We start from the raw sequence: 27,404 nt of genomic DNA, 5'->3' as shown, positions 1-27,404 counted from the left end.
TTTTATTGTTAGATAAAGTATTCTACTTTTATGGGCAATGCATATTCTTTGCTATAAATTGGTAAAGTGATTATTATTTCCATAGTTTTCATGAGCTTTGTCTGTCTGATTTGCGAGACACTTTATTGATTGCTTTTTCTTTCATTTTAGGTGTTGGAAAAATCTTGCTGAAAGCACTGTAAGTGCACCGATCATTCGTCTATGTTATTATTCTTGGTGTCTGCCAATAATGCTTCATAGCCGTGTGGCATACATGTGTAACATATCGATTATCAACTCCATTACATAGTTGAACTCGGAAAAAAAAATCAAACATCCTGTTTTCATATCTTATGATGACTCTATAATACACTGGTTGAAGCCTTGGTGCTTTCTCCAGACCAACTTGACAACACTTGAGATTCATTCTATTCGAACAATGGTGAAGTACTTTTGTTACTTGCTGCACGAATAAGTAGGATAGCGAATGAGTTTGATCTGTGGTTTAGAGGATGACTGTAAAAACTTGCTCTTTTGAGTTCCTCATATGCCCCTTTTAGATGTTGGTTGAGGTTTGTTTTTATGGCCTTAAATTTAAATAAGTGTTAAATCAAGTTAAATTGTGAGGTTGGCTGGTGATGTAATTTATGTCCTAATGGTTGATCCAACCACCATCCATGACTTGACGGCACCAACTTGTGTTGATCTCACCACCATTAATTGGTTATATGTCCATTAGGAAGCCAACAAATGTGAACAATTAACTTTTGCAGGGAGACAAGGATTAAATAAAGAGAAATTGTCTAATTATCTTTATCACCTTTTGATAAAGGGCTCTAATTTGACTACCAATAGTCATTCCTGTCCCTCAAATAATTGGATCAAAAAGAAGCCTTTTAAGATTATAATCGTTTTGGCTTCTTAGAATCTATTTGTAGAATTTTTTTTATCACTTTTTAAAATATTTTTTGTCAATATCTTTTAGAAAATATTAATTTTTTTGCTTTTGTCTTGTTGTGGGGTCGTAACACATTATGGATATAAGATTTATGACTAATTCCTAATTATTTTGATTGAATCAATTGTATATGTTAGAAGTATGTCTAAATTTTCTTTGGGCAAAAATCAAAAGGCACCTTTTTATTTCTAAATCATAAAAGGGGTGTCTTTGTTTGATTTGTTTTATTAACAGGATATTAGACTTCACTATTCTACCTTGTACATTTAATCAAATGTCTTTCAGTATTGTTTTGTATTATTATCTTTCATTTAATTTTCAACGGTTATGATTTCGTAGTTGTTATAATTGTTATAGTTATGATAAGAGGATTGGTATCATTTTATAAAGGGGTTGATAGGGTGGAGTGTTTTTTTTTTTTTGATAAAAAAAGTTAAAATGGATGGCTATTTGTTGATTTGAAAATAAATTATCGTCGTTTTTATTTTAACCTATTTTCTTTTGCAGGAGAAGAGTATTCAAGGGGGCGCGGATTGCGCTGGGTGTCTGCCATTTCCTCCCGACAACAGTTCGTCATTCGCGGCTCACTTCGTCTCCTCACTAAATTCTTCATGCATTTCCATGCACGTCACTTAATTTACGGACACAGTTAGTCCCATAATATCTTCATCAGCAATCTGCCAATATGATTTCGACACAGAAGAAATTAATGCTCACTCATATACCCCATGGATCGGCCTCAAAAGGCATTCAGCTTTTAATGATCTCCAATGTGAATTGTACTCTCTGTTCTGCAACAGTTGAACCAGAAGAGAGAAAAAAGAAAAAGAAAAAGAAAGAAAGAAAAAGTTGAGGTTTGCATAGCTTCTTCTTTGGTTTGGCCCTCTATATATTCCTTTCTCCTCTCCTCAATTCCCATCCAATCTTCTCCTGTGTGTTCACTTGTCGTGTGAATATGGCTCTCTCTGTTGTCTTCCACAGCTTTCTTGAACTGCATGCTTGCAGATAATACGTTTTATGAGTCCGGTTGCAGTTCAATGAAGCTGTGGGAAATCACAGAGATGGTCGAGCAGTTTTCCTCCCCAGAATACTTCACAGTTCTCTTGCCGAATTAGCAAGAGGAGTTCTGGATTCAGTTGTTTCCTCTTCTACTTCTTAAAGCTGAAAATTGTTCAGATAGTAATTCCAATTGATTTGTTTTCTATAAAACAATTTCCCTCGTCATGATGATTTTTTTTTTCTTCTATGGTGATAAAGCTTAATTATGTGATGATGTTCTTTTGCGTTCAGTTTGTGAAGAAGAAACTAAGTCTGAGAACACAGTATCATCTTCAGTTGAGAGAAGTTCTTGTGAAATAATTTTATTTTTATCAGACATCTTCATCTGAATAGCACTGATTTTTTTTTTTTGAATTTTTATATAATAATAATAATGTAAGCCGAGAAATAAATTGAATAATTTTGACATCTGTAGGTTTAATAGAAAGGATGGGCTTGATCTTATTGGGCCGGTCAATTATTTGGTAGAATTAAGGACGATGGCCCATTTAAAAAATGTGGCTTGTGAATTATTATTCATTATTATTAGTATTTTCGTGTCCTCCAAGAAAGATATATATATACTTTTTCTTGGGGAAGACGGTTCTCAAAATATATATTATTTTATTATTTTTAGAAACTAAAAAGCCGAATGATTTGAAAGCATTTAACGTCGTGGCTTTCTGGTAATAAAAGGCGTTGCCGATGCATCCTAATCCATCGCCACTCGCAAGAGAGGATTCGCCCTCTTCTCTATCGTCTCCTAGGGTTTCCCTTTCCGCCTTCCTCGATCTCACGGCTACCGGATCCCAAATCGAAGGATTTGTCTCGTCCAGTATGCGGCCGGCCACCGACGAGAGAAGCCAGCAACAGCAGCATCAGCATCAGCAGCAGCATCGCAACGACCGGAGGCCTCGCCCACATCACCGACCTCCCTATGCCTCCGGTGATCGCCAGGAATGGGTTCCCCGCGGGTCCGCCTCCGCTTCTATCCTTCCTACGCCGCCGCCGCCGCCTGCGGTCTTGGAACCCGCCCACCGACATTGGCACCGCCAGCCCCGGCCGTCTCCACCGGCTTATGCGGCGGCGACGCCGACGTCGGAATACGGGTCGGACCTCTCCGTGCCGCAGTTGGTGCAGGAGATTCAAGACAAGCTAGCTAACGGGACGGTGGAGTGCATGATTTGCTATGACATGGTGCGGCGATCGGCTGCGATCTGGTCGTGCTCCAGCTGCTACTCGATCTTCCACCTTCACTGCATCCGCAAGTGGGCCCGTTCGCCTACGTCCTCTGATGTCCCGTCCGCCGGCGGTGGGGATGGCGGCGGCAGCGCGGGATGGCGGTGCCCTGGGTGCCAATCAGTGCAATCCATTTCTGCCAAGGAGCTCTCTTATACTTGCTTCTGTGGTAGCCGACGGGATCCTTCGAATGATCTTTACCTCACTCCCCACTCCTGTGGAGAACCCTGCAGAAAATCACTTGATCGGATTGCGCCCAATACCTTGGCGTCGGATGGTGATGGTGGTTACCGTTGCCCCCATGTCTGCGTCCTCCAGTGCCACCCTGGGCCTTGCCCACCGTGCAAGGCCTTTGCTCCAGACCGGTCTTGCCCATGTGGCAAGACGATGATTGTTCGACGGTGCTCTGATCAAAAGAGTCCCTTCTCGTGCGGGCAGCAGTGCAATCGTTTCCTTTCTTGCGGACGCCACCGCTGTGAATTGATTTGCCACACTGGTCCGTGTAGCCACTGCCGAGTACTTGTTACTACTGTTTGCTTTTGTAAGAAGAAGACTGAGGTTGTTCTTTGTGGCGATATGGCGGTGAAGGGAAACGTAGAAGGCATTCAAGATGGGGTCTTCTCGTGCAATTCTGTCTGTGGTCATGTTCTTTCATGTGGGAACCATTTCTGCCGAGAGAAATGCCATCCTGGGTCTTGTGGAGAGTGCGAGTTGCAACCAGATAGGATAAAAAGTTGCCACTGTGGAAAGAACAAACTGGAATATGAAAGGAAGAGTTGCCTGGATCCGATTCCAACTTGTTCTGAAACTTGTGAAAGAGTTCTTCCTTGCGGAATTCATAGGTGCAAGGAGACCTGCCATGAGGGAGATTGCCCGCCTTGTTTGGTACTGGTTGACCAGAAATGTCGATGCCTCTCTTCAAGCAGAAAAGTGGAATGCTACAAGGCCTCTGAAGAAAGCAAAACTTTTCTTTGTGACAAGTCCTGTGGTAAGAAAAAGAACTGTGGCAGGCACCGGTGCACTGAACGTTGCTGTCCTCTCTCTAAAACTGCTGGAGCGATTTCGGACAGTGATTGGGATCCTCATTTGTGCTCCATGCCTTGTGGAAAGAAGCTCAGATGTGGGCAACACTCTTGCCAACTACTTTGCCACAGTGGTTACTGCCCACCTTGTCTTGATACCATATTCACAGATTTGACATGTGCCTGCGGAAAGACATCAATTCCACCGCCACTTCCTTGTGGTACTCCAAGACCGTCCTGCTCCCACCCTTGCTTGGAACCCCAACCATGTGGTCACCCGGCTTCCCACACTTGCCATTTCGGAGATTGCCCACCATGCTCTGTACCAGTTGTGAAGGAATGCAGTGGAGGCCATGTATTGTTAAGGAATATACCTTGTGGATCCAAGGATATCAGGTGCAATCAACTCTGTGGTAAGACTCGACAATGCGGGATACATGCCTGTTCTAGGACTTGCCATCCTCTTCCATGTGATGCTTCTTCTGCTTCAGCATCTGCATCTGATGTGAGTGTGAAGTTTTCATGTGGACAGGTCTGCGGTGCGCCAAGGAGGGATTGCAAGCACACTTGTAGTGCACCATGTCATCCCTCAGAGACCTGCCCTGAGCTTAGGTGTGGAGTGCTTGTCATGATAACTTGTTCTTGTGGTCGAATTACTGCAAGTGTACCTTGCGGTGCTGGAGGAACCACCAATGAGTTTCACGTTGATACTGTATTAGAAGCATCCATTCTTCAGAGGCTTCCAACTTCATTGCTTCCCGTGGAAGCCAATGGAAAGAAGGTCTCTCTCGGGCAGAGGAAACTCTCTTGTGATGAAGAGTGTGCTAAGCTGGAGAGAAAACGTGTCCTTGCAGATGCATTCGACATAACCCCTCCCAATTTGGATGCTTTGCATTTTGGTGAAAACTTAGCATCATCTGATCTTCTTGCTGATCTCTTTAGGAGGGAACCTAAATGGGTTTTGTCTGTGGAGGATAGGTTTAAGTTCTTGGTGCTTGGAAAGACAAAAGGAGGTGGCATCAAAGTACATGTCTTTTGTCCTATGCCGACAGAAAAGAGGGATGCAGTATGGCACTTAGCAGAAAGATGGAAACTTACAGTCCAAACTGCAGGTTGGGAGCCAAAGCGATTCCTAGTGGTTCATGTTACCCCCAAGTCAAGACCTCCAGCTCGTATATTGGGCTCGAAGCCAGGAGTACCGCTAGCTGCTCCACATCCTCCACCATTCGATCCTATAGTCGATATGGATCCTCGACATGTTGTTTCAATGCTAGACTTGCCTCGTGATGCAGATATCAGCGCCTTGGTGCTAAGATTTGGAGGGGAATGTGAACTGGTATGGTTAAACGACAAGAACGCTTTAGCAATTTTTAGTGACCCAGCAAGGGCTGCCACAGCTTTGAGGAGGTTAGATCATGGATCAGTATACCAGGGAGCAGTGATAGTTTCAAGTTCTGCTGTGAGTAATGCATGGGGAACAAGGCCTAAAGAGGATGGAGTTTCCTCAAAGGTTAGCAATCCATGGAATAAGGTTGTTGCCTCTGAATCAGATTCTTGGGGAGGGGATTGGTCTTCTTCTAGTGTTAGTGCTGTAGCACCTGCTTGGAGGCCAGTAGAGGCTGCACCAATCTCGGCATCAACAAATCCATGGAATGTTCTTGATTCTGATGCAACTATGAATTCATTGTCTACTGAATCATCAGATCATCCTTTTGATTCCAGTGGTGAAGGTAGCTCCACTGTGAAACCTGAGACAGGTGGTGATGTGATCTCCGTGAGTCAGGGTGTTGCTGCTGGTGAGACAGAGATAAAAGAGGTGGACGACTGGGAAGAAGCTTATGCATGAAGCCTGTTTTGGCTTGTCTGAGTTGCTTCCCTTTGAATGTTGTTTTGCTTTTGCTGCCAATTTGTGTAAATCAATTATGTCTATGAGAAATTTATACTCGTTGAAGCAGACTCATTGTTGCTCATCTTATTTTTGTTGTTTCTGGCAAATAGTATACAGAATACTACTTGAGCAAATTTCCCTTTTTTTCCGGGGGCATTCTTACTGCTCTCAATTTAGTGCAAATATTAATTTGTTCGCTGACCAACATATTGATCAGGACCCAGCTGATTATATCAGGTATTCTCTTAAACACTAATTGGTCAGTTGGTAGAGTGAAGGAGCGTCTTGTGCAAGTTCAGTTCTTGTGGAAACCACGGGAGAACTACAGGTGATCCTTTAACTTGTGTGAGAAAATCATCAAAGACAATGCAAATATCTTCTAGGATGAACTAAATTGTTAATCGAAACAATTTCAATATTTTCTCAATGTATTGGAATTTTGTCAGTGAATCTAAACAGATGACTGTTGGCTCTTTATTGCATGGTTGAGCATTGAGTGACTGCATGCTATTTCAGGTTGAATTGTTCTTTTCTCATTCCACCTTTTTTTGTGTAAACAGCATTAATATGTTTTCAGTTTTATACCAGAAAATTCAGTTGTAGCATCTATATGCTTTGAACCTTCCTCTAATTTCTCACGGTTTATCTAAAAATTTATATTTCTTTGCTGGTCTTAAACATGTTACTAAAACTTTAGGTTGTGCCAAAGTCAGGAGCTGTACGTGCTCATTGTTATGAACTTTGGACTTCTTACATTGCTTCAGATCATGTGTGAACTCTATCTATGGCATTCTGGAGGTAAGCTGATTTGCAAGTAAAATGAATTTAGACTAGTCTTTCTATGCATGCGATCTTTGTGTTTCTTCTTGAATGATCAATGCGTGTATTTTTTGGATGATCTTTGTGCACACAGAAGAATGTTAATTTTGATTCCTTTTGTATTAGCATTTAAAATCGGTAATGCATACCTAACAATGCACATGAATCTCCATCTGCATAAATTTCATCCAAATAATTAAATGGTGATTGTTTTGGAAAGCATTCACATAAGTTGGGTCTTGCATAAGGAGTATGCATGCTAAACCAATCTATGGTGCTAAAATTAAGTGATGTCCAAGTTAATGTTGATTTGATAAATCAATTTTGCCAAATTAATATTCAAGAGGGTATTATGCTTTACTTTTTAATTGTTTAGGTTAATTGATTTGGTATATTATATAATAGATGTAAACTTATATATCAGATGGAAACTCACATGTTTTCTTGGCAGAAGGTATTATATGCTGGCAATTAACTAATGTCGCTTCAAAAGAAGGTACGTATTGAATATGCACCAAATATGTTAAACTGTGGATTCAAGGCAGACCTGTAAGTAATTTGATATTGCCCATCAAATCATCATAACCAAGTCCATTTAACTATGTATAGGTTCTGAAAAATACAAATCATTATTGTGTGGGAGCTTGTGTATATTTATATATATAGCAAATTGCAATGATCACATATGGAGGGAGATTTATATTTACATAAAAAGCAATGTAGTTGTACGATACATTAATAAATACTTAAACAAGTAGAAAGTAACTTTGTTGGCCAACATTGTGCATAAATAGTTAATGAGATTTACTGGGAAGGAAGTTTACCAAGTATAATAGTCTGCATTTTTCATCTCTTATTAGAGGAGTGTGAACTGACATTCTATTTGAATTTGGATATAGGTCAAATATCCAATGCTTTTATATAGTTTGATCCATTTACAAGCTTATAATATTCTAATAATATACGTGTCAAAAATTGGAACCTTTCAACTTGAAAATTTCATGTTCTCCTCTGGAGGAATCATTTACATTTGTCATCTTTACTGTTATAATCAGCTCTCCCCAGCCAGTTAATTGTGCAAGACTTGCTGTTGGTTTTTAGGTTCTACTAGCCCAAGAATTCAACATGCTTTCTTTACAACAATCTACATAGCTCACACAAAAATATAAAAATAAAAACGAAAATAATTTACACGGTTCCTATAGGTTCCTCCTCAATCGGTTCAAATTGAATCCAACAAGATAAAATGGCAATTTTCTTGTAATGAAGCCCCATTATTGAGATTCATGTACATTTATATTCGAAAGAACAATGATCCAGTTGTAAACACCTAAAAGCTCCATAAATTATTTTCAATAAGCAGATTCCTCTTTTTCATATGTGGTCATTGTTTTCAGAACAGGATTAAATCAGCTGGTTCAGCCTGTTAGTTTGTGAACCAAAAGGTAATTTGGAGGTGCATAAAACAGAAGATAACAAAAAAAAGGTAAAAGAAATAGGATACTGGTAAAGAGCAATGGGGTTTCTCCCCAAATTTTTGATAAGTTAAATGAGTTTTTTTTAAATATATTTGTTAATGATTTAATAAGATCTTTATTCGTGATTTATATTGATTGCTTCTTGTAAAACGAATTCCTCAGTGTAAATTTATATTGCAATATGTCTCAAATAATGGTCTGCGTTCTTTAAAATCGAACGGAAGCCTTTTTCTTGGACTGAAGTTCGATTCAGTAACTGGAAAAATCTTGACTCTAGTCAAAAGCTGACTAGTTCAACTGTGCCTTCAAAAGCACTGATAATGGTGAGACCTGTAGGGGGAAACTGGTATGTCTCCTCTTTACAGTCCACTTATTCAGCACAGTGCTGATCATACTTTTAAGGTCTCATTTTTTTTTTCTTCCTTCTTCCTCGTTTGTTGCCACCTCAAATTTAGGTGGTCCACTCAGATGGCACAGCAAAAAGCAGCAATGAGTGCTCATGCAGCATCTAGTATGCAATCACATGCCATGGCCCTCATGTCTTCTCTTTCCCTGCACACACTCAGAGGGAGAAAGAAAGAGAGATTGAGATGGAAGAGGCAGAGAAAGAAAGAGTGGAATCAGACAAGAAGAAAGTGATGAAAATGGACACAAGGTTTGGGTGGATGCTGAGAAGTTAGGAGCAGCCTTACTGTTCCTAGAAAAGCTACTTGTTGCTTGCTCCCTGGTGCTTGCCCAACTGCTGATACTGCCGTCAGCAGCAGTGAAAGGAGTGAAGAAAAGCGTTTTCTTTTCCTTCCTTTTAATAAAAAAGATGCTGGTTTCATTTTGCTTCCTGCAATTTTATGTTTTTTCCTAACTTTTTCCTCCCTTTTTAGTACTTGCTTATTTGCTCAAATAAAGTTAAGTTGGTGCCTCCAGTGCCATAGCTATCTGCAATTATTTGATTGGACTGGCCATGGTCGATGTGCTCAACATAGGCCACTCTTGTTTTGGTTGCAAGTCCCATTCATCTTTTAAGCCATCCAAATTGATGATAAGATGCAAGGAGAGAGAGGAGGTAACACTGACAAATGGGACCTCAGTTGATAAGTGAATGATTGAGTTTTTTATGGATATTATTGTTGTGTAGGGTGGGTGGAGGAAAGAATCCAACTATCATTATGTTAATTGGAGATGTTCATTGTTACTCCCTGTATGGAATATGCCGCCATTTTTGTTTATCTTTTAACCAAAAACAGCAACTTCTATGTTGCATTTGATTGTCACTTTATTTTAATTTGTATTCAGTTTACCAAAATTACTGCGTATTAAGTAATGCTTTTACTCTTAGCTTGAGGATACATTAATTGTCTGGGAATGTGATTAGTTGATGCAACACTGAGGTCTTAATCTTCACATTGCCTGTGTTGTGTGCAGAGATGCGCATCTCTGGCCATGCTGTGCCTGGCCATGGTTTACCATTCTGAGGGACGCCTTGTTGTAAAGCGAACAGAACAAGGACAAAGAAAGGACCAGAGTGGAGGTACTATCACTTACTACTCTTTTGGCATTTCCCCCTTTCTATTTCCCTGACGCCTCTCTCTTCTTCCCAGCTTAGTAAGAAGATAAATTCGCATTTCCCCCTACCCTTGTTTTTTATTTTTTTACTTTTACTTTTAAATCTTATTTTTCCCTACTGAAACATTCCGTCAACGCCAACATTAATGCAGATGGTGCATATGTTTGTTTGGAGAAGAGGAATAATGAAATGATAGGAGATAAGAAAACAGGTTTGAGGTGCCAAGGTAAAAGAGGATCACTTGCCTTCTTCTTCATTCTCCACCTTCTTCATTAGTGCACTCTTAGTAACTAAGTGCTAGTTAAGGCTAGGTTTGAAGTCCAAATGAGAGTTCTAGGAAATGAATAGAAACGAATTAAAGTGAAAGCTCCTCATTTTAGTCAGTTATCAATCAGTTTTCTCAGGTACACATCAGGACAAAGACTTCATATTCATTGCATTACAATTCAAGTGTTTCCCCTAATGCTTATCCAAAACTAGGGCCTCATTGTCTCCAATTGCACCCCAGAATATTTATTCTCCAACTGTGACACTTGCTATAACAAAATTGTAACTTTAAGATTCAGCAGGGATTATCATCCACTAGTCATTTTAAACCACTATTCACTGAATGCTAGGTAAATTTTGTAAATTTTTGTGGTCAACAGTAGTTTTGGATTGCAAGAACTAGATCAAACAAGCTGCAGTATGCAGTAGGAGAATAGTTTCCTTGAATACAAGGTAGAACAGCTTCACTAGATACATGATCACTATGTCATTCGCTCATTCAATCGACTGTCTTCTTCTAATTGTTTGGTCCTTTGACAGGAGAGGCAACAGATCCCCCACCACTGCAGGGCGCACGACGTTATGCTTTCATTCAGCTTGGCCTGATGGACTGGTACTCGTTCTTCTGTTGCCAAGCGAAAGGCAATGCTGGTGCTTGTGGTGGGAATCCTGATGATGCTGCAGAATTGGCGACCGAGAACAAGTGCGTCGACGGTGCAGTCGCCGCCGACAGCCAAGTTCCACTGTCGTTCCCCCAACCGAAATGCGTGCGTCGGTGCTCACCTCCATCTGTGCTGCTCGCATACTGCATCGTGCCGGAAAAGGAAACTGTATTCATGCAAGAGGCTGAGCTATAGTCGGAGCCAAGGAATGAGGGGACACCCACCTGATGAAATCTAGGGACAGCGAATCGCGGCGGAATGATCTCGACGAGTGGAAATGCTTCGCTTCTCATAAGCTGCGAGTACTTGCACGTTTCATCAGCGCCGATGAGCATCGGAGAATGGAGGCTTCTGCTTTCGCTCTCAGGAAACTAGCAGTCCACAGACATGGAAGAAATCAGAGGCTATTTTAGCACAGTTTGAACGACAGCAGGCGAACCTTCAATCTGGTGTTGCGACTCCATTCAGGCTCGAAGCCGAGTGAAACTCCTTGGTCCATCCCGTTTCCGTCTTCATCCCTTCTGGATCTTGAGCTCCCCAAACTCAAGCTCAGACTGTGCTGAACAGAAGCAGCTAACGAGTTTGGGATGCACGCAAACTTTAGAACCCTGAGCAAATCAATAACGAGATGGATGCGAGTATATTGGAAACTCACTCTGCGGATTGAGCTCGTTCGAGTAGAAGCTCGGATCGAAGTTCGTCACCGCGTCCTTGCCGCTGCACTTGATCGCGGCCTTGTCGTAAGCTCTAAAACAGCAAAAACGAACCAGTTGCTTTAGGGTTTGATGTCTGTGGAGGAAGCAAGCTGCAAAATCCATTGTTTCAATGGAGCCTTCGCTTACCTAGCAGCTTCAATTTCAGTGTCAAAGAGGCCAAGGTAAACATACCTGCTAACAAATGGATAGCCAAATCATTGCTAGATCACAATGGAGAAACAAGGCAACATGAAATAAGGCACATCGGAGGAAATACTATACTTCTTCCCCAGGTATTGTCCAATTCTAGCTTCCCATCTCCCACATTTGTGCAGTGTGACGCCAATGTACTTGGAGTTGCCTCTCGGAAAAGCCGTGCTTTGTCGTCGAAGAAGATGAACAAACTCCTCCTTGGTGAGATTGCCCATCTGCAGCCAAGTCATTCAGACATTTGATGAGCTGAGGAAAGTTAAGAGCGACCGCACCTGTTTCAGATCTTCCTCGTAATCTTCCAAGTCGAAGTTTATATCTGCATCGACGCCGCGGAACTTGATCGCTGCTCGGTCGTATGCCCTGCGATGAAATTAGTGTGTCAAATGCTGGAATGGAAACTGGAGTTATAGTTTGGGGGAGGAAGATAGTCGTACCTTGCAGCAGCATGAGCGGTGTCGAAACCGCCTGTAGATGATGATCCAAAAAAGTTATTGATTTAGATTATCAGAATTCAGTAATTTTTTGATCTGACCTTCCATTACTTACCCAAATAGATTTGTTTTCCGCAGTCCCTGCAGGGTAAAATGGAGAAACAGAGATGAGTGAAGAAGCTCAAAAGACCAGGAAAAAGATCCAATTTTTATGGTTTGGGGAGAAAGCTGACCAGATGTGGGATTCCCACCGGCCGGTCCGCCTGTAGAAGGTGACGCCGCGGTACTGGGAGCTCCTCGACCGCGGCCCGCGTCGGCTCTTCTTCACCGGCTGCGGCACTTCCGTCGGCTTTCCGACCACCACCCGCTCCGTCGAGTGGCAAAACCTGAGAGCGCCGGCCCATTGAGCGCCAGGGGGCGGCGGCGTAGGCAGAGCACCGCCGCCGCTACCCCCATCGCCGCCGACCGAAGGAAAGAACTGCCGAGTGACGACCGCCGGCGGTTCGCTCTCGTCGCCGCAGTGGGAGATGGAAAACCCGAAGATCTTACCGGCGCAGCAACACGCCTCGACCTCGTCCCCCACAGCTCCTTCGGCGTTGGACTCATTGATCTCGGCGTCGGCGGAGACCTCCCTGGCTGGATTGCTCTTATCCTGCTCTCCGCCGGCGGGCGACGCCTCCACCAGGTCGCCGTCGTCATCCTCCTCCAAAGAGGCAACACTATTAAGATCCCAAGACCCTTTCATCCACCTAAAAATCCCTCTTTTATCTCCTTTCCACCCTCAAACTCCAATCTTTCTTCTCAAAACAATCGATTTAAAGGCGGCGGCAGCAGCAGCTTTACCAAACTTGTGCCACTCAAAGCTTAGCAGCAGGGAGAAAGGAACAGACACTGTGCATACATCAAAAAAGGACTCCTCTTTCACCAAAATGTAAGTTAAAAGTTAAAAGAAAAGGAGTTTTCCTTTGAGGAGGCAGCCATGGTGGTCTCCTCTACTTGGACCTCTACTTATCACACAATTCCTACTCTTCATCCGATCCGATCAGATCCATTCACTCAATGCCATTTTTAATACTGCAGGTGGAACTGTAGAACAAGGGAAAAGACAGAAACCCTCTCTGTGCCATCTGCATCAGTATCACCACGCTTACTCATGTTATTTACTGTCGAAAGCACAGTGGGGAGCCCCTCCATGGAAGGAGGCCTTTTTTCTGACGTCCCAATGTGATTAGTGACTGACTGAACGTTGGAAAATAAGTAAATAATTTTACTTATTTACGTGGAAATGGCACTAATGGCATGCAAGAGGAGGGCGTCCGCGTAGGAACCTGTCGATTCTTGAACAAGTGGTAGTCGAATGGCCGAGGAACATCTGAATAAGCTTTTATAATACTTGATCAAAAGTGTCCAGCTAGTGATCTGGTGCCTGTTTGTGGTCCTCTGTTCATGATCTCAGTTTAGGAATCAGCAGCATGCCTCAACTTGGACCAACTTGTTGGAACTCTCTCTACGTGACTACGTTTCCACTTAACCTACTCAACCCACTGGATTTCTATTATTTCCTTGGAACAGACAAATAGATCCAATAGAGGAGGAACTCTGTAGAATTCTCCTAGCTGGGTATTTTTCTTTGTACATGTTGATGTATATCCCCAGCTACAATGAGTAACCTAACATCCGTTTGCAGCTTGGAATCATCACTGGGAGCAGCATGGCAAGCAACTGCAAATGCAAGTAATAAATGACTGTAAAACCTACACAGAAAATTGAATAACATGTCAGCTGTTGATAATTAATTGCATGACCAACATATGTTCATTGCCATAACTGGGAGAAAACTGACATATCTGCTTGGAGTGAACTGTACTCTTCACTGTCACTTGGTCCTGCCCTCTTCAATGCAAAGACAAGAGTTGATGAACAGAGAAGAAAGAAAGGCTTCAAGTTAGTGCAGTAAGGATTGACTTAGTGTATATATCACACAGAGGTATCAGATGACTTCTCCCCTTTTCTCAGACATGGGAAAACAGACCAAGAGCCACATGATGAATGCCTGTAATGCAGTTGTTGTCACAGAGAAAAACTGTTCCATTTGACCACTAATACAAGGGAGCTTGCTCACCAGAAGTTTACTATTTTACCTGCATTGCTTATTGACTGACTATCTAGCTATTTCACTGCAGCTGAACAACACAAATATTGAAACTTCAATTCACTTTGAGCTTTCGCTAACATGCCTTGGAACATTGAATTTATTACTGTGTTGCTATTTGATATGTCGTTTTCTCTAAACACTGCATGCGACTCTCTGTTCGGGAATAGAACAGGCATAAGTTGATTTGCAAGTTATCTTGCACCCTGATTTGGAAAGAAAATTTGAGTTGCCGTCGCGACTTGTCATTACAGATGAACTAGTGAAATCAGCTTATGATCTGATTTGTCATCAAAATTAACATTTTGTGACACAAGAAAGCCTTATATGTTCTGCTAGATACTAGTCAAAATTATCAAATTGCAAAGCACAAGCTGATTGTAGCTCCTGGAAGGTTTTGAAGGAAGATAATATTGCTGGGGAAAAGTCATTATATTATATTAGTTGGTTTTGAAAAATAGATAATGCTTAAAGAACAACTTCTGGATTTCATTGAATGTTTGTATCAGCATGCTTATGTAAGCTCCAGAATTTCTGAATCAATAATGCAATGCAATGAAATAACTGGTCACTGGAGAGGAAAAGGCATGGTGGAGGTATCTTTTCAACAATGTTTTCTGAACCTGTCTTTTGGGTCAGTGAAGGCATGAAAACTGAGACTCCAGTGATTATTCAAGATGTGTTTGACTAAGAATGGGAAACACTGATGCAGGTTCAGAAAATGGCCTATATAATCTCCAACAATGTCAGGTCCTAAAAACTGAAATGGTACCAGAACCAGACACCGTCTAATTATCAATCTATAATGGAGCCAATGGTAAAGTATAGATAAAATATTTGAGATGTTACAGTAGGTATACACAATATTCATGTTTCTGTCATCCATCTTGATGTTGTCTTTGCAGTCACTGAGCATCTAAATTTATGCACATCCCTACTGTAGTTCATTGAAGTATGATTAAATGCATTCTATGTTATGTTTACTTTCAGTGAATCACAGATCTAAATTTCTTTTGCATGCTCCTCCTGTAGCTCATTCAACTATTATTCAATGCATTTCCTGCTATCTCAAGGTTGTGCTTACTCCCAGCAACTTGAGAGATAAGAGGAAAGGACATAAAATTTTGAGGCACTTTCCTTGATTCCTTCTAATCTAATGACTCTCTCATCTTTATCAAACATTAACTTGTTGACATAATAAGAAAACAATTTCTGCAGACTGATTCCAATCGTTGTGCATCTAATTTAACTCCTATGATCTCCTAAGCTGCATTTGTGAGGTAATACTAATGCAAATACTTCTGACAACCAAGAAACTCGAATAATGTTGCAAGTAGTTTCGAAGTAACATTACTAGCACTTATTGCCAGTATACATGCATTAGTGCCTATAGTCATATGGCAGATGAATACATCTTTTTTTATTCTAAAAAATATACATATGTATATGCAGGTTCTCATAAAGGAACTCCAATATTTACTTCCTAGAAACTTGAACTTGTGAAGGATAATACATGGGAGGTAAACTTTTCATACCCTTGGCAAGCAAGTCTGAAGTATGATACACCAGTGTCAGTCTTGCTGTTCATTCTCTTGTCTTTAGAACAAAATATTTTTCGTATTCATATAATCCTTACCACTTCCAAATTAAAGCATGTGAAGTAACCTTGATTCGAGTACCAAGTTCTCACGACTCTGTGATGCCTTTGACATGTGCTACCTTCTGTTGAAGGCTTTTTTCATTATTTTCTGAGAGAAATGCAGAAAAGTTTCAGTAGTCAGTAGCTTGCTTTCAGGTTGTGAACTATTCCACAAAGCTAATCGTGAAATACTTCCATTAGTTGGGTACTCCACTTGATGTTTTAAAGCCTGTAAAGTTTTGCTAATTGCCTCTAGCAAATTGATGGCTGCATTGTCATATTTTTCATTAATCAACTGCCCTTTAGAGAAACATAGAGCAACTAGTAGCAATCGCCATTGCTGTATAAGCTTCATTCACCTATCCGTTCACATCAGCAAAAAACCTTTCCTCAGCAGTCATCTGATGAACTCAATGTTTCTGAAATGTGTATGCCATTTGACCTACGATCATATATTAGCTTGTGCAATACCAAGGGAGGTCCTAACTGCTAATACATAGGTAAGATTGCTCCATCATGACCTAGGATTCCAGGATGTTATGAAGAAGAGCAACCAACTTGCTACTGTACAATGATAAAGTTGTGTACACCAAGACTGTATCTACTTGATGGAAAGAGAAACAAAGTAGAAGGAAGGAAAGGGGACCCTATCAGATTCCCTTGTCTACTTGGGTAGAAGAAGAATAGAAAAGGGGAGAAAAGAAGCAATTTGAAGTTCCTTTCCTCACTTTGAATCCTATCCAAGAGTAAACTGAAGTTTGAGAGGAAATGAGAAAAATGATGAAAAGTTTGGCTTAACCTTGTATGTCTTAGGAATAACAAAATCAATGAGCCAACTTCACATTTCTCTGTTATTGTCTCTTCTTCACACTCTTTTTAACTACACAAAACACAAAAATCTCATGTGCCCTAAGGTTATGCCTAATTGAGCCAAGGAAGAGGGGAAAATAAAAAAAGAGTATTGGGGAAGGGAATAAAAGAGATTTTCTTTCTTTTATATACTTGAAAATAATGTGTAAAAGAGAAAATGAGATAACATGACAACATTAATCCTTTGGTTTGATCAAACCAGTGTTTCCATTTCTCTTTTTCTTTGCTCTTCTATCCACTCTTAGAAGAAACAAGCTCCTATTGCTTCTTTCCTTTTCTTGTTCTTCTACTTGTTCTTCACTCTATCTGACCCTTCTTCTCAAGTCACTCATTGAGTTTACTTCACTTTCCTTGGTCACTTTATGCTTATTTCTTCATTCAGGATAAAAGGCCTTTAGGATTCACAAGTGGGGCATATCCTTCATCCTTCAGTTGCTTTGTTAGACCATCAAGAGCTAAATATATATCATCACATTGTTCATGGAGCTTATCAGAAGTTAGAAACCTGTGTACTTCCCTGCCACCTACCTCAACCCAACTGAAGCCTGGGCACTTGTTAACACTGGCACCCTTCATGGCTGCTCGAACCTCCAAGACATCACCCCACCTAGATGCATCGGCATATACGTTAGATAGCAACACCCAGTAACCAGAGTGCTGAGGGTCCAATTCAATCAGATGCTTGGCTGCGACTTCGGCTAGTTCAATATCCCCATGAATCCTACAACTGCTAAGTAGTGCACCCCAGATGCAGTCATCTGGCTCAATCGGCATGTCTTTTATGAACTGGTAAGCTTTCTTAAGCAGACCTGCTTTTCCTAAGCTATCTACAATGCAAGTATAGTGATCCACATCAGGTACAATCCCATGCTCGCTGGCCATTGTTTCAAAGTAATGCAAGCCCTCATCGATCAGTCCCGCATGATTACAAGCCGACAAAAGCGCAATGTAAGTCACACGATTGGGCTTCCAACCCTCGTCTTTCATCCTATTGAAAAGTAAGATGGCCTCCTGAGGACGCGCACTGAAACCATAACACGATATCATCGTATTCCATGAAATGACATCTTTGCAATGCACCTCCTCAAAGACCATTTGAGCATCTTCTGCACACCCACATTTCCCATAAGCATCCATGAGAGCATTCTGAACAATCGGGAATGAGGTGCAGAAACCACTCTTAACCATACGTCCATGCAATGCCATCCCCTGTCTGAGACATGAGGAATATGCACAGGCATTAAGGGCAGAACTGAATGAGTACTCATCAGGCTGGACACCCTCCGCGACCATCTGTTGGAATAGCTCGAATGCACGATCTACATCGCGGACCATCACATGCATCCCAACCATTGTATTCCAAGAGACAACATCCTTCAATTTTAGCATTAGGAAAACCTTCTCAGCCGCAAAGGTGTCTCCTCGCTTGGCATACATGGCTATCAGAGCGTTGCTCACCACTGTGCTCGATTCAATCCTCCCACTTCTAAAAGCATGGGCATGGATCTCCAATCCAGATTTCCATGGTCTACCACATTCTGGAAGGACTAATGTCAATGAAATTTCAGAAAGTGCTTGTGCTGCAAGGCCACATTGTAAGGCCATCTCCCGGAAAACATGAAATGCCTTGTCGATTTGCCCACAGGCTAGAAACCCTGAGATCATTGAATTCCATAGATAGCAAGTTTTCAACCTGACTTTCTCAAATAAGCAAGTAGCATAATCCATGCGCCTGTGGAATGCATATCCAGCCGCCATAGCTGACCACACCCGATCGGCGCTGATTGGATCGTCATCAATCCTGTCGACCACATTCCTGTAAAATAGTACATGTAACTCCTTGAGTCTGTCTAGAGATGGGATTGTGGGGATTAATGGGAGAAGGGTGTTGAAGGTGGCTACATTGGGCTTGAATGAGCCTAAAGAAAGCATAATGCTGAGAGACTCCAAGGCCAATTCGAGATCGCCATGTCGAACACAACCAGCAACAATAGAATTCCAGCTGACGATCCCAACTTCCACTCCCGACTCCACCATGGCGTCCAACATCTCCAAGCACCTGTCCAAGAATCCATTTTGGGCGCAAGCAGTCAGCATGGCATTCCAAGTGACTTCATTTCTGTGCTGCATTCTATCGAACATCTGACACGCATCGCCAAAAGAAGCATTCTTGACGTAGACATCCAAGAGGGCGCCGGCGCAGAAGACGTTGGAGGCTAAGAGACCAGTTTTTACTAGAGCTGCGTGGATCTGCCGGACGAGATCGAATAGGCCGAGGAGGGCGCAGGACTTGAGGACGAAAGGGAAGGTGAACTCGTTGGGGAAGAATCCCGCGTCCAGCATCTCGAAGAAGAGGTCGAGGGCGCCGTCGGCGAGGGCGGAGGAGGCGTAGTCGCGGATGAGGTGGTTGTATTCCAGGAGGGAGCGAGGGCGGTGGGGGATAGCGTGGAGGAGGGTGGTGCGGGCGCTGGCGCCGGCGCCGGCACCACAATTGGCGGAGAGGCGGGGATCGGATGCGAGGCCGAAGCGAACGGCGCGGGCCTGGATCTGGCGGAGGGAGAGCGCGGTTGTATGGCGGTCGAAGGCGGCGGCCAATGAAGCGGCGCCGGCGGTGGAAGAGAGAGCGGCGCCGGCGGTGGAAGAGAGCGCCGCGGCAGTCATCGTTGCTTTTGCGTGAATTACCAATATGACCCTGTTTACTTAAACGGAAATCTAAATATAAATCTAGCAATTATCTCCGTATGAGTACGATCATAAATAGTCACATTAGTTCCCGTCACATCCAATTTGTGATGGGAATCTGAATTATTAAAGTTCAATCACAATCACCCATTCAATCACAATCATTCATTCAATCTACGATCAGGATTTAATCTTAATTTTAAAATCCATATTAGCTCCTAGGTATAGTTGGTCGTAACAACATTTGTGACGGAAATTCTATTGTGACAAGTAACCTTTTTCTAAATAAATAAATATTAGCCCTATGGTGTTTTTGAAAAAACGGTAGAGCATTGTGCTTCGGATCTCCAATTGGAGTATGTTTGAGTGTTTAATTTGGAAGAAAAAATTGTGTTAAGGTATTTAAGATTGAAATATTCAATTTGGGGTTCGAGCAATTCTACAATCAGTGGAAAGAACTGCCAGGTTATCCTGCTAGCATAGTGTTGTGAGTAGAACGTGTCCTTAACAATTGCGTTGTTCTTGGACTGTGAGGGCTCTCGGCAATATAGATAATTCAATGTACTCATCAACATTTGACCCAAAAATATGGATCACCCAAGATATATTAACATGGCATACTCTTCATGTTTGAATCGAAGTTTGAAGCTAGAGGATAGATGGGGTGATTTAGGTGAAATCCAATGTAAATCTAACTTTTTATTCACTCGTGAGATCCGAACGATCCTTGTGTCCATGCGCTTCAATCCCACAATCTACTTATGCATTCTCATTTGATCACAGTAGATGAACAAGTCAAAATAAAAAAATTTATATTGGGTTTAAGAATAATCAAGATCAATTGGATGACTTTCATCACGTCAAAGTGACACTCTATCACTTAGTTATATCATTTCTGATCCCATCGAAAAATAAAACTAACTAATTCTAAGATAAAGAGGTTGAGAAACTTAATGCCACTATTCTTGTGGTTCAAATTTATCTTAATAGTCAATAAAAACTTTTGTATGATTAAATCAGACGCCTTCTTGATTAGTTAGTTTGAAAAATTGAATATCTCAATTATAAAAAAATATTGAGATTATTTCTTTATTTTAAATGTCAATACTATTATTAAAAAAAATTAGTAACAATGATTAAAATAATTTTTAATCTTAAAAAGTGTCGCTAGCATGAATTTAATCCATAATTAGTTTGGTTAGGTTAGGTTGGCTTTTAATTATTAGGACTAGGTTGAAAAATAATCATGCAATAGACAATGATGGAGAATTATTAAAGTTGTTTATGATATTACTAATTACCAACAACCTTTTCTTAATTGGCGATTATTGCGTGCCAAGTCACACCATTAAGCATCATGATTAAAAATTTCAAAGGTAGCTCAAAATTTTGCTTTTTCCACACTCATTTCAAAGATACATTATCTTTGTTGACAAAGAAATTTAAGTTAAAATAATTTTAATTAAATTTAAATAATTTTAATCAATATTAAAATAATTTTAGTTAATATTATTAGTCAAGAAGGGTACTTGTCTTGTTGATGAAATATTATTTTAATATATTTTTAACACCGACACTCATAATAATGAAAAAGAAAAAGCTCAATAAAGAACATGATTGATTACCTTCCTAATTATTTACGACAAATATATTATTAATCAAGTCATAAAACCGACCACAATAAAGAAAAGACCATCGGCACGTGAAAAAATATATATTTTTAATATAATTCATGATTGTGAATAATTCTTCCTTTTACAAATTATTCCTCTAATATTCTTAACGACACTTTTAAGTAAACATGTGCTTCACAATATATTTTTTTACTAATTTTCCTTTTTTTTTCAAACCAAGCACATAAAATAATAAAACAAATTATTATAATATTTTCAAAATGTCCTCTAACAATTTTGTTTTTTTTATGCCTTCAAAATTTTAAATTCTCTATCTTAATGTTTATCCTCTTTAATAATAAATAAGAAGCTTAAATTTAATATTAGAGAGGAATATTTTTCAAGCAAATTAAAAAATAATTAATTAACTATTTTAATATTATTAAAATATTAAAACATATTTTTTAAATAAAGCGAAGGAAGCGGTGGCAGTCTCTCACTGTCCAACCCCAATTTTTCTACTGGCTTCGTCCCGTCGGTCACGCCTTGTTCGATGGGCAGATACTCCGGCGATGGCCGGAGATAATGGGATCAGACTAAATTGGTAGTCGAAGAGATCGGAGGATGAAGCAGCTTCCGGAGGTGCAGCTTCCCAACCGCCGCTCCTACAGCCCGGCCGCCGCCCGCCGCCTTCCGCCCAACCACCGCCGACGAGGGCGCCGCCGCCAGTGAGGCTTTCAAGCACCCTGCCATCCTCTTCTCCCCCGTCCTCCACCTCTTCTGCTGCCTCCTCTGCGCCGCCGCAGGCTTCCGAGTCTCCCGCCTCGTCGTCTTCCTCTCCCCCGCCCCTCCTTCATCTTCAACTCTGCCTCAACTCTTCGTCCCCGCTGTGGTCCTCCCTCCCCCTCCCGAGGTCGCCTCAGCTAGTCGCGTCGTCGCCGGCCGGCACGGCATCCGGGTGCGGCCCTGGCCGCACCCGGACCCCGCCGAGGTCGCCCGGGCCAATGAGATCCTCTCCACAGTGCAGGAAGAGCAGCGCGTACAGTACGGCGTCAAGGACCCCCGACCTGTCCTTGTCGTTACCCCGACCTACGCCCGCGCCTTCCAGGCGCTCCACCTCACCGCCCTCGCCCACTCGCTCATGCTCGTGAGGTATCCCCTCACGTGGATCGTTGTCGAGGCTGGTGGAGTGTCACACGAGACCGCCGCCCTACTGGCCCGCTCGCGCCTCAGCGTGATCCACCTCCCCTTCCACGAGATGATGCCCGTGATCTGGGGTGACCGGCACCGCTTCGAGGCCCGGATGCGCCTCCACGCCCTCAGGTCTGCGATTTCTGCCTTGCTCCGATCAAAGATTTGATCTTTTCGCCTCCATTGCTGATCTGTGTCTTCGGATGCAGAGTGATCAGAGAGCGGCGGTTGGAAGGGCTCGTGGTGTTCGCTGACGAGAGCAATGTCCACAGCACGGAGCTTTTCGAAGAAATCCAACAAGTGGAGTGGATGGGGGCGATGTCTGTGGAAATTCTTTCACATTTACCGGCCACCGAGAATCAGGACTCACCGTTGCTGGTAGAAGGCCCGGCGTGCAACTCCTCCGGCCAACTGATCGGGTGGCACACCTTTGTTGGCAATGAGGTAGCTGAGGTGCCGGAGAGGCTGGAGTGGGCCGGGTTTGTGATCAACTCGAGATTGTTATGGAAGGAGGGGGATGGGAAGCCGGATTGGGTTCGGGACCTTGACGACATGGAAGGTGGCGGGACGGAGATGGTGAGCCCCTTCGATTTGTTGAAGGATGCATCGCTGGTGGAGCCGCTTGGCAACTGTGGAAAGAAGGTTCTTCTATGGTGGATTAGAGCTGAAGCACACTATGATAGCAAGTTTCCTACTGGGTTAGTTTCATGACTATGCTCAATTAGACATGATTCTCTTATTTTGTTTGTTGATGTAGATAATGTTGGATCCTTAATCCAACATTGGACTTATTTGTCTATCAATTCCTAATGATTAAACATGAAGGGTCTAGGATTTATGCATGATGGTTTTCATAAGGATAATCTTGTTTTAACAGATAAATGCATCCAGATTTTGGCTGATGATTAGCTTCTTTATAGCATTAAGAATCCGTAAGTGTCGCACAGCATCCCTTTTAGCAATAGCTGCAAACAGAAACACAAGCTTGTCGGTCTTTTCTAGTTTGTTTGTCATAAAACAGTTGCTATGCCTAAAAATGCAATGATATTTGTAGGATAAACAACTGATGATTTTATAGCCACTATAACAAAAAATGGCTCCTCATATTCCCATAAAAAAGACCATTTGATTTAGGTTCAAGAGGATGAACGACAACAATCAAAGAAAGATTTAGGTTCAGTAGGAGAAGCTGCCATCTTAAACCAAATATTATTAGTCAACTATCACGGTTGATTACATCTCTTGGCTTCATTATATAGCTAACGTAAACAACTCTCTCTATGGATTAATGGGGCAACAGCTCATGCTACATCCACTTGCAATACCACAGAATTGTTCCTTCCTTTCTCTGTAATACAACATAAAATAAGAAAAAAAATGCAAGTAATGTCAATATAGAGGAAAAAGTTACCATAAAAGTAAAATAGAATTTATTTTTCTTTGATTATGATTGCCATCTCCATTTCAACATTCTGTGAGGGTTGTAGTTGTGTTAATGTCTTCCCTAGATAACAATTCTATAAATTTGTGTATGTGATCCTAGACATTGATTTATAGTGAGTTATAATTCACAAAACTGAGTAAACTTGTTACCTTTGTCAGAATGTTTCAGAGTTGGTTTCAACCACATTGTTTTGATGAGATGACAATATACTTTAAGTTAGGTGTTAACTGTGGTTTGGCATACGCATCAATAGATAGGAGCTGAGGCTTGGATCAAGGTGTCGTGGAAGGCACAATGGCTCAACGACTTGAAATGAATTATGAAGCTTTGGAGAAGCTTGGAGAACTCTAAGGCAGGAAGCATTGCATGGTTGTTATTGTGATCAGGGAGATTATGGAAAACTTAATGGCTCAACTGCTTGGAAGAAGTGATGGAGCTTTGAAGGAGCTCGGAGGACTCTAGGACATAAAGCACTGAATGGTTGTTGTTGATTGCAAAGGTCGTAGAAGACTCAAGACTATGGAGCATGGATCTGGTGGTAGATGCTCGATGGCTTGGTGGTCTAGATCGAGAGAGTTAAAGATCTAAAAGCATGAGAGTTACGAGACATTATGGGTGGTGAGGTGGTCATCTTTGGTTTTTTGCTTTTGGGCAACATGATTTTAATGATGTGTGATTGGTTAGATAGTGAATGAGCTACCTAGGAGCTGGTTATAAAGCTTTCAACTGGGGGACTATTGTCTCAAGACAGTTTGTGAATAACTCAAGCATATTCAAGCTTATAGGCCAACATTATAAATAATAGATACAATACTAAATGATAGTCCACCAATGAGTATTGGAAAAAAAAAAACAGATGTACAGAAGTTTGCATACACTCTTGGAGAATTTTCAGACTACTATTGGAACTTGATCTACAGACTTTTCAGTTTGGCTCGTGTCAATTGATAATACACCTTATCCCATATTCTACATGGTGCTGGAGTATCAAACTGGGGACTAGGGGGTAGGGGTCAGCTAAAATAGAACAAGATGAAATCACAAAGCTGAAAAAGTGATTGACGAGGAAATGACAAAGGTCATGAACCTTTGCATTCAAAATATGTTCAGTTTAGACAATTGATTTCCACAAAATAAGTACTCTCATCTAGTCTGGGATACATGAAGCAGATACTTGGGATTTCATTTTTTGTTGTTGTTTTTTTTTTCATTTCTTTCCTTATCGACCAAACAAGTTAATCGAGGGATGTACATTTTTTGGACATGCCTCCTGCTCTCCCTCCCAATTGATGACCACTTATCCCAAAAATTTAAGCCATTTGAGAAAATATTCTTAGCAACAACCAAATATTCTATCTAGGGTTATTGCTAAGCAGCTGCATTGCAAATGAAGGTGATGGTAAAAGGATTGTGCTTGGTGGGAATTTTGTGTATTGTGAACTGTTGAAGTCAACTAATTGAATTCTGCTGAGTTCGCATATGTTTTACATTCTTAACAATGTTTTTGCCGTTGTAGTTGAAGTCCTGGCAAAAAAAGATTATGTTTGGTGCCATTTCATCCAACAGTTTACTTCAAAGTAGTTTCTTGGATGATCATATTATTTTTCTGTATCAGTGAAACTTAACATCCATATCAGATTGAAGGCTTTTGCTTCCACGCAGGTGGATGATAGGTCCTTTAGAAGTTGTTGCCCCTGCAAAGCAAACTCCATGGCCTGAGACACCTCCTGCTCTTCCACTTCAACAGATGCCGATCGACGAAGGCAGTGCCGAAAAACATGTTTCAAAAAAGGGAAGGTCCTCCAGGTCTAAACGCAGCTCCCGCAACAAAAAGAAACAAATGCGCTTGGAAACAAGCTTCTGACCAGACAAGCACACTTTTAACACCTCTCTCAAAATCATACTAATGCTGTAACTTCATTGGAAATAGTTTTATCATGAATCATTTGGCTTCAATTTGAAGTTCAGCATACAACTTATGGATGTGTTAGTTAATTTTAATATATCTATTGAATGTTCATTCTTGTATGATAAACTGAATCTGAAAATGAGACTTGGCTCAGCATTTACTCTTCATGCCAGTGATTGATCTACTAGAGCTCTCACAGAATGCTGCTTAGGCATCTGGATTCTTTAATTTGCCAAAACATTCTCATGCCTTTCTTGTCTAACAGAGCATCTTCCTGTACATTTATTTCTCAGTTGAAGTTTCTAGCTAAGAATGGAAATAAAGTATCAGTAAAACTTCTGTGTAACAAGATGGCATTCCTGAAGCAGGTGATGCTCATTTACTCAATTCTGCTGAAACTGTGCCTGTTTATTGTTACCCTAACTGTTTTGCCTTTCCTTGCAGGACTCGTATAGAGAACTGTTTGACCAAAACATCAGGATGCAAAAGTGAAAAGAGAAAGAAGCATCAAGAGTAAGGCAAGTATGGGAAGTCGAGTAAGTACACAGACTTTGTCCTTTGCCCAACAGATACAAATGTTCTTGGGAAATGATGACAACAGATACAAATGCAGTGCATGGTTTTCACAAGAATGGCAATCCACAGGGTGCAAGTTTCTCACTGCAGCAACTTAAAAGCCACTGTTCTGCATCCATTCTGATGCGTGCATGGCTGAGCCCTCGATTCATCTTCCAAACAAAATCTTTTGATGTTTTGGTTGGCCTTGTGTGGAGTCTGACACTGTGCTGTGGCATTGATGGATGGATTTTTGAATTTTTTTTATGAGTTGAGTGTAGATTGAGATCTGTGGTCATGGTTTTCCTTGGAGTTGTTATAGTTTAAGTGTGAGTGCAACTAATGACAACCTTTGTTTCTTTGCAATTTGAAGTTTATGCACCAACTATTTGTTCTTTCTTATTGCATGCACTCAATAGAATGGCATAAGATTTAATTATAAACTAGTTCATGAATCCACTGAAAAATTATGACACTTTGTATTTCATGTTGGGCCATTTTACAAATAGATTTATACAATAAAAATTATAAAATTTTCATTGATCCAACACCTTTTATATGGAAAAATCAGTAATTCACAAGTATTAGAAGATTTTTTTTTTGGAAAAAAATTGCTCATCTCATTTTGCAATAGTGTCACTTCAATATAATTGATCTCAGACGTCCCATCTGTCTTTTGATGGGTCAATCAAATAACCATAATTATTTTTCAAGTAAATTCGTCCGTTTAAATAAACGATAATTTAATGAACTTAAATTTCTGAAATAACTAAATCACATATTTTAATGGTGTGATTTTTCTTGTTTTTCCTCTATTTTTCACCGAAATATTCATTTGCTCACTTAAAATAATAATAAAAAAAGAAATTTATTTCTGAGAATATAAAGAAATGCAGAAAGCAATTAATTTTCTTTTCTTTTGTCTGTTTTTTTTCTGAAAAGGATACAGAATCCACTTTAGGAAAGACAATAAAGGGTGAAAAAAATATTTTTATTTTAAAAAAGTCAAAATATATTTCGTTTCATTATTGATCTGAATTATTATTCAAGATCTATTTTATTTATATTGTTTATTGCACTCCACATCAGAATTTGCCAT

The 27,404-nt window shown here is 40.9% G+C and overlaps 3 protein-coding genes, 1 long non-coding RNA gene and 1 pseudogene across 5 annotated transcripts; 3 read left to right on the top strand and 2 right to left on the bottom strand.

Moving 5' to 3' along the window:
- The first annotated feature begins 115 nt into the window (after positions 1–115).
- Positions 116–2,183, top strand: LOC141828820 (uncharacterized). Its single transcript, XR_012601836.1, has 2 exons — positions 116–178; positions 1,445–2,183. It is a non-coding gene; the product is annotated as an uncharacterized LOC141828820 (long non-coding RNA).
- Positions 2,184–2,691: 508 nt separating this feature from the next.
- Positions 2,692–6,268, top strand: LOC141829053 (NF-X1-type zinc finger protein NFXL1-like). Its single transcript, XM_074716473.1, has one exon. The coding sequence runs from the start codon at positions 2,813–2,815 to the stop codon at positions 6,080–6,082; it is 3,270 nt and encodes a 1,089-aa protein (XP_074572574.1). The 5' UTR covers positions 2,692–2,812; the 3' UTR covers positions 6,083–6,268.
- A 4,336-nt stretch (positions 6,269–10,604) lies between these two features.
- On the bottom strand, positions 10,605–13,210 carry LOC141829055 (floral homeotic protein APETALA 2-like). 2 transcript variants are annotated; one of them, XM_074716474.1, is made up of 10 exons: positions 12,484–13,210; positions 12,366–12,391; positions 12,254–12,284; positions 12,092–12,179; positions 11,889–12,034; positions 11,754–11,801; positions 11,567–11,658; positions 11,351–11,484; positions 11,136–11,282; positions 10,605–11,054 (listed from the first exon to the last, which is right to left on the bottom strand). In XM_074716474.1, the coding sequence occupies exons 1-10, from the start codon at positions 12,993–12,995 to the stop codon at positions 10,842–10,844; spliced, it is 1,437 nt and encodes a 478-aa protein (XP_074572575.1). In that variant the 5' UTR covers positions 12,996–13,210; the 3' UTR covers positions 10,605–10,841. The 2 variants fall into 2 exon arrangements, with proteins under 2 accessions (XP_074572575.1, XP_074572576.1); XM_074716475.1 differs by having other exon boundaries at positions 11,754–11,798.
- Positions 13,211–16,386: 3,176 nt separating this feature from the next.
- LOC141829820 (pentatricopeptide repeat-containing protein At4g19191, mitochondrial-like) lies at positions 16,387–19,572 on the bottom strand. The gene has a single exon (XM_074717320.1). The coding sequence runs from the start codon at positions 19,570–19,572 to the stop codon at positions 17,290–17,292; it is 2,283 nt and encodes a 760-aa protein (XP_074573421.1). The 3' UTR covers positions 16,387–17,289.
- Positions 19,573–21,720: 2,148 nt separating this feature from the next.
- Positions 21,721–25,844, top strand: LOC141829411 (putative beta-1,4-xylosyltransferase IRX14; annotated as a pseudogene).
- Positions 25,845–27,404: the final 1,560 nt, after the last annotated feature.

This window comes from Curcuma longa, chromosome 5 (genome assembly GCF_044706935.1).
Source record: "Curcuma longa cultivar G26 ecotype Majalengka, Jawa Barat chromosome 5, ITB_CL_G26_1.1, whole genome shotgun sequence".
Taxonomy (NCBI): domain Eukaryota; kingdom Viridiplantae; phylum Streptophyta; class Magnoliopsida; order Zingiberales; family Zingiberaceae; genus Curcuma; species Curcuma longa.
This window is presented reverse-complemented; position numbering and strand designations above follow the sequence as displayed.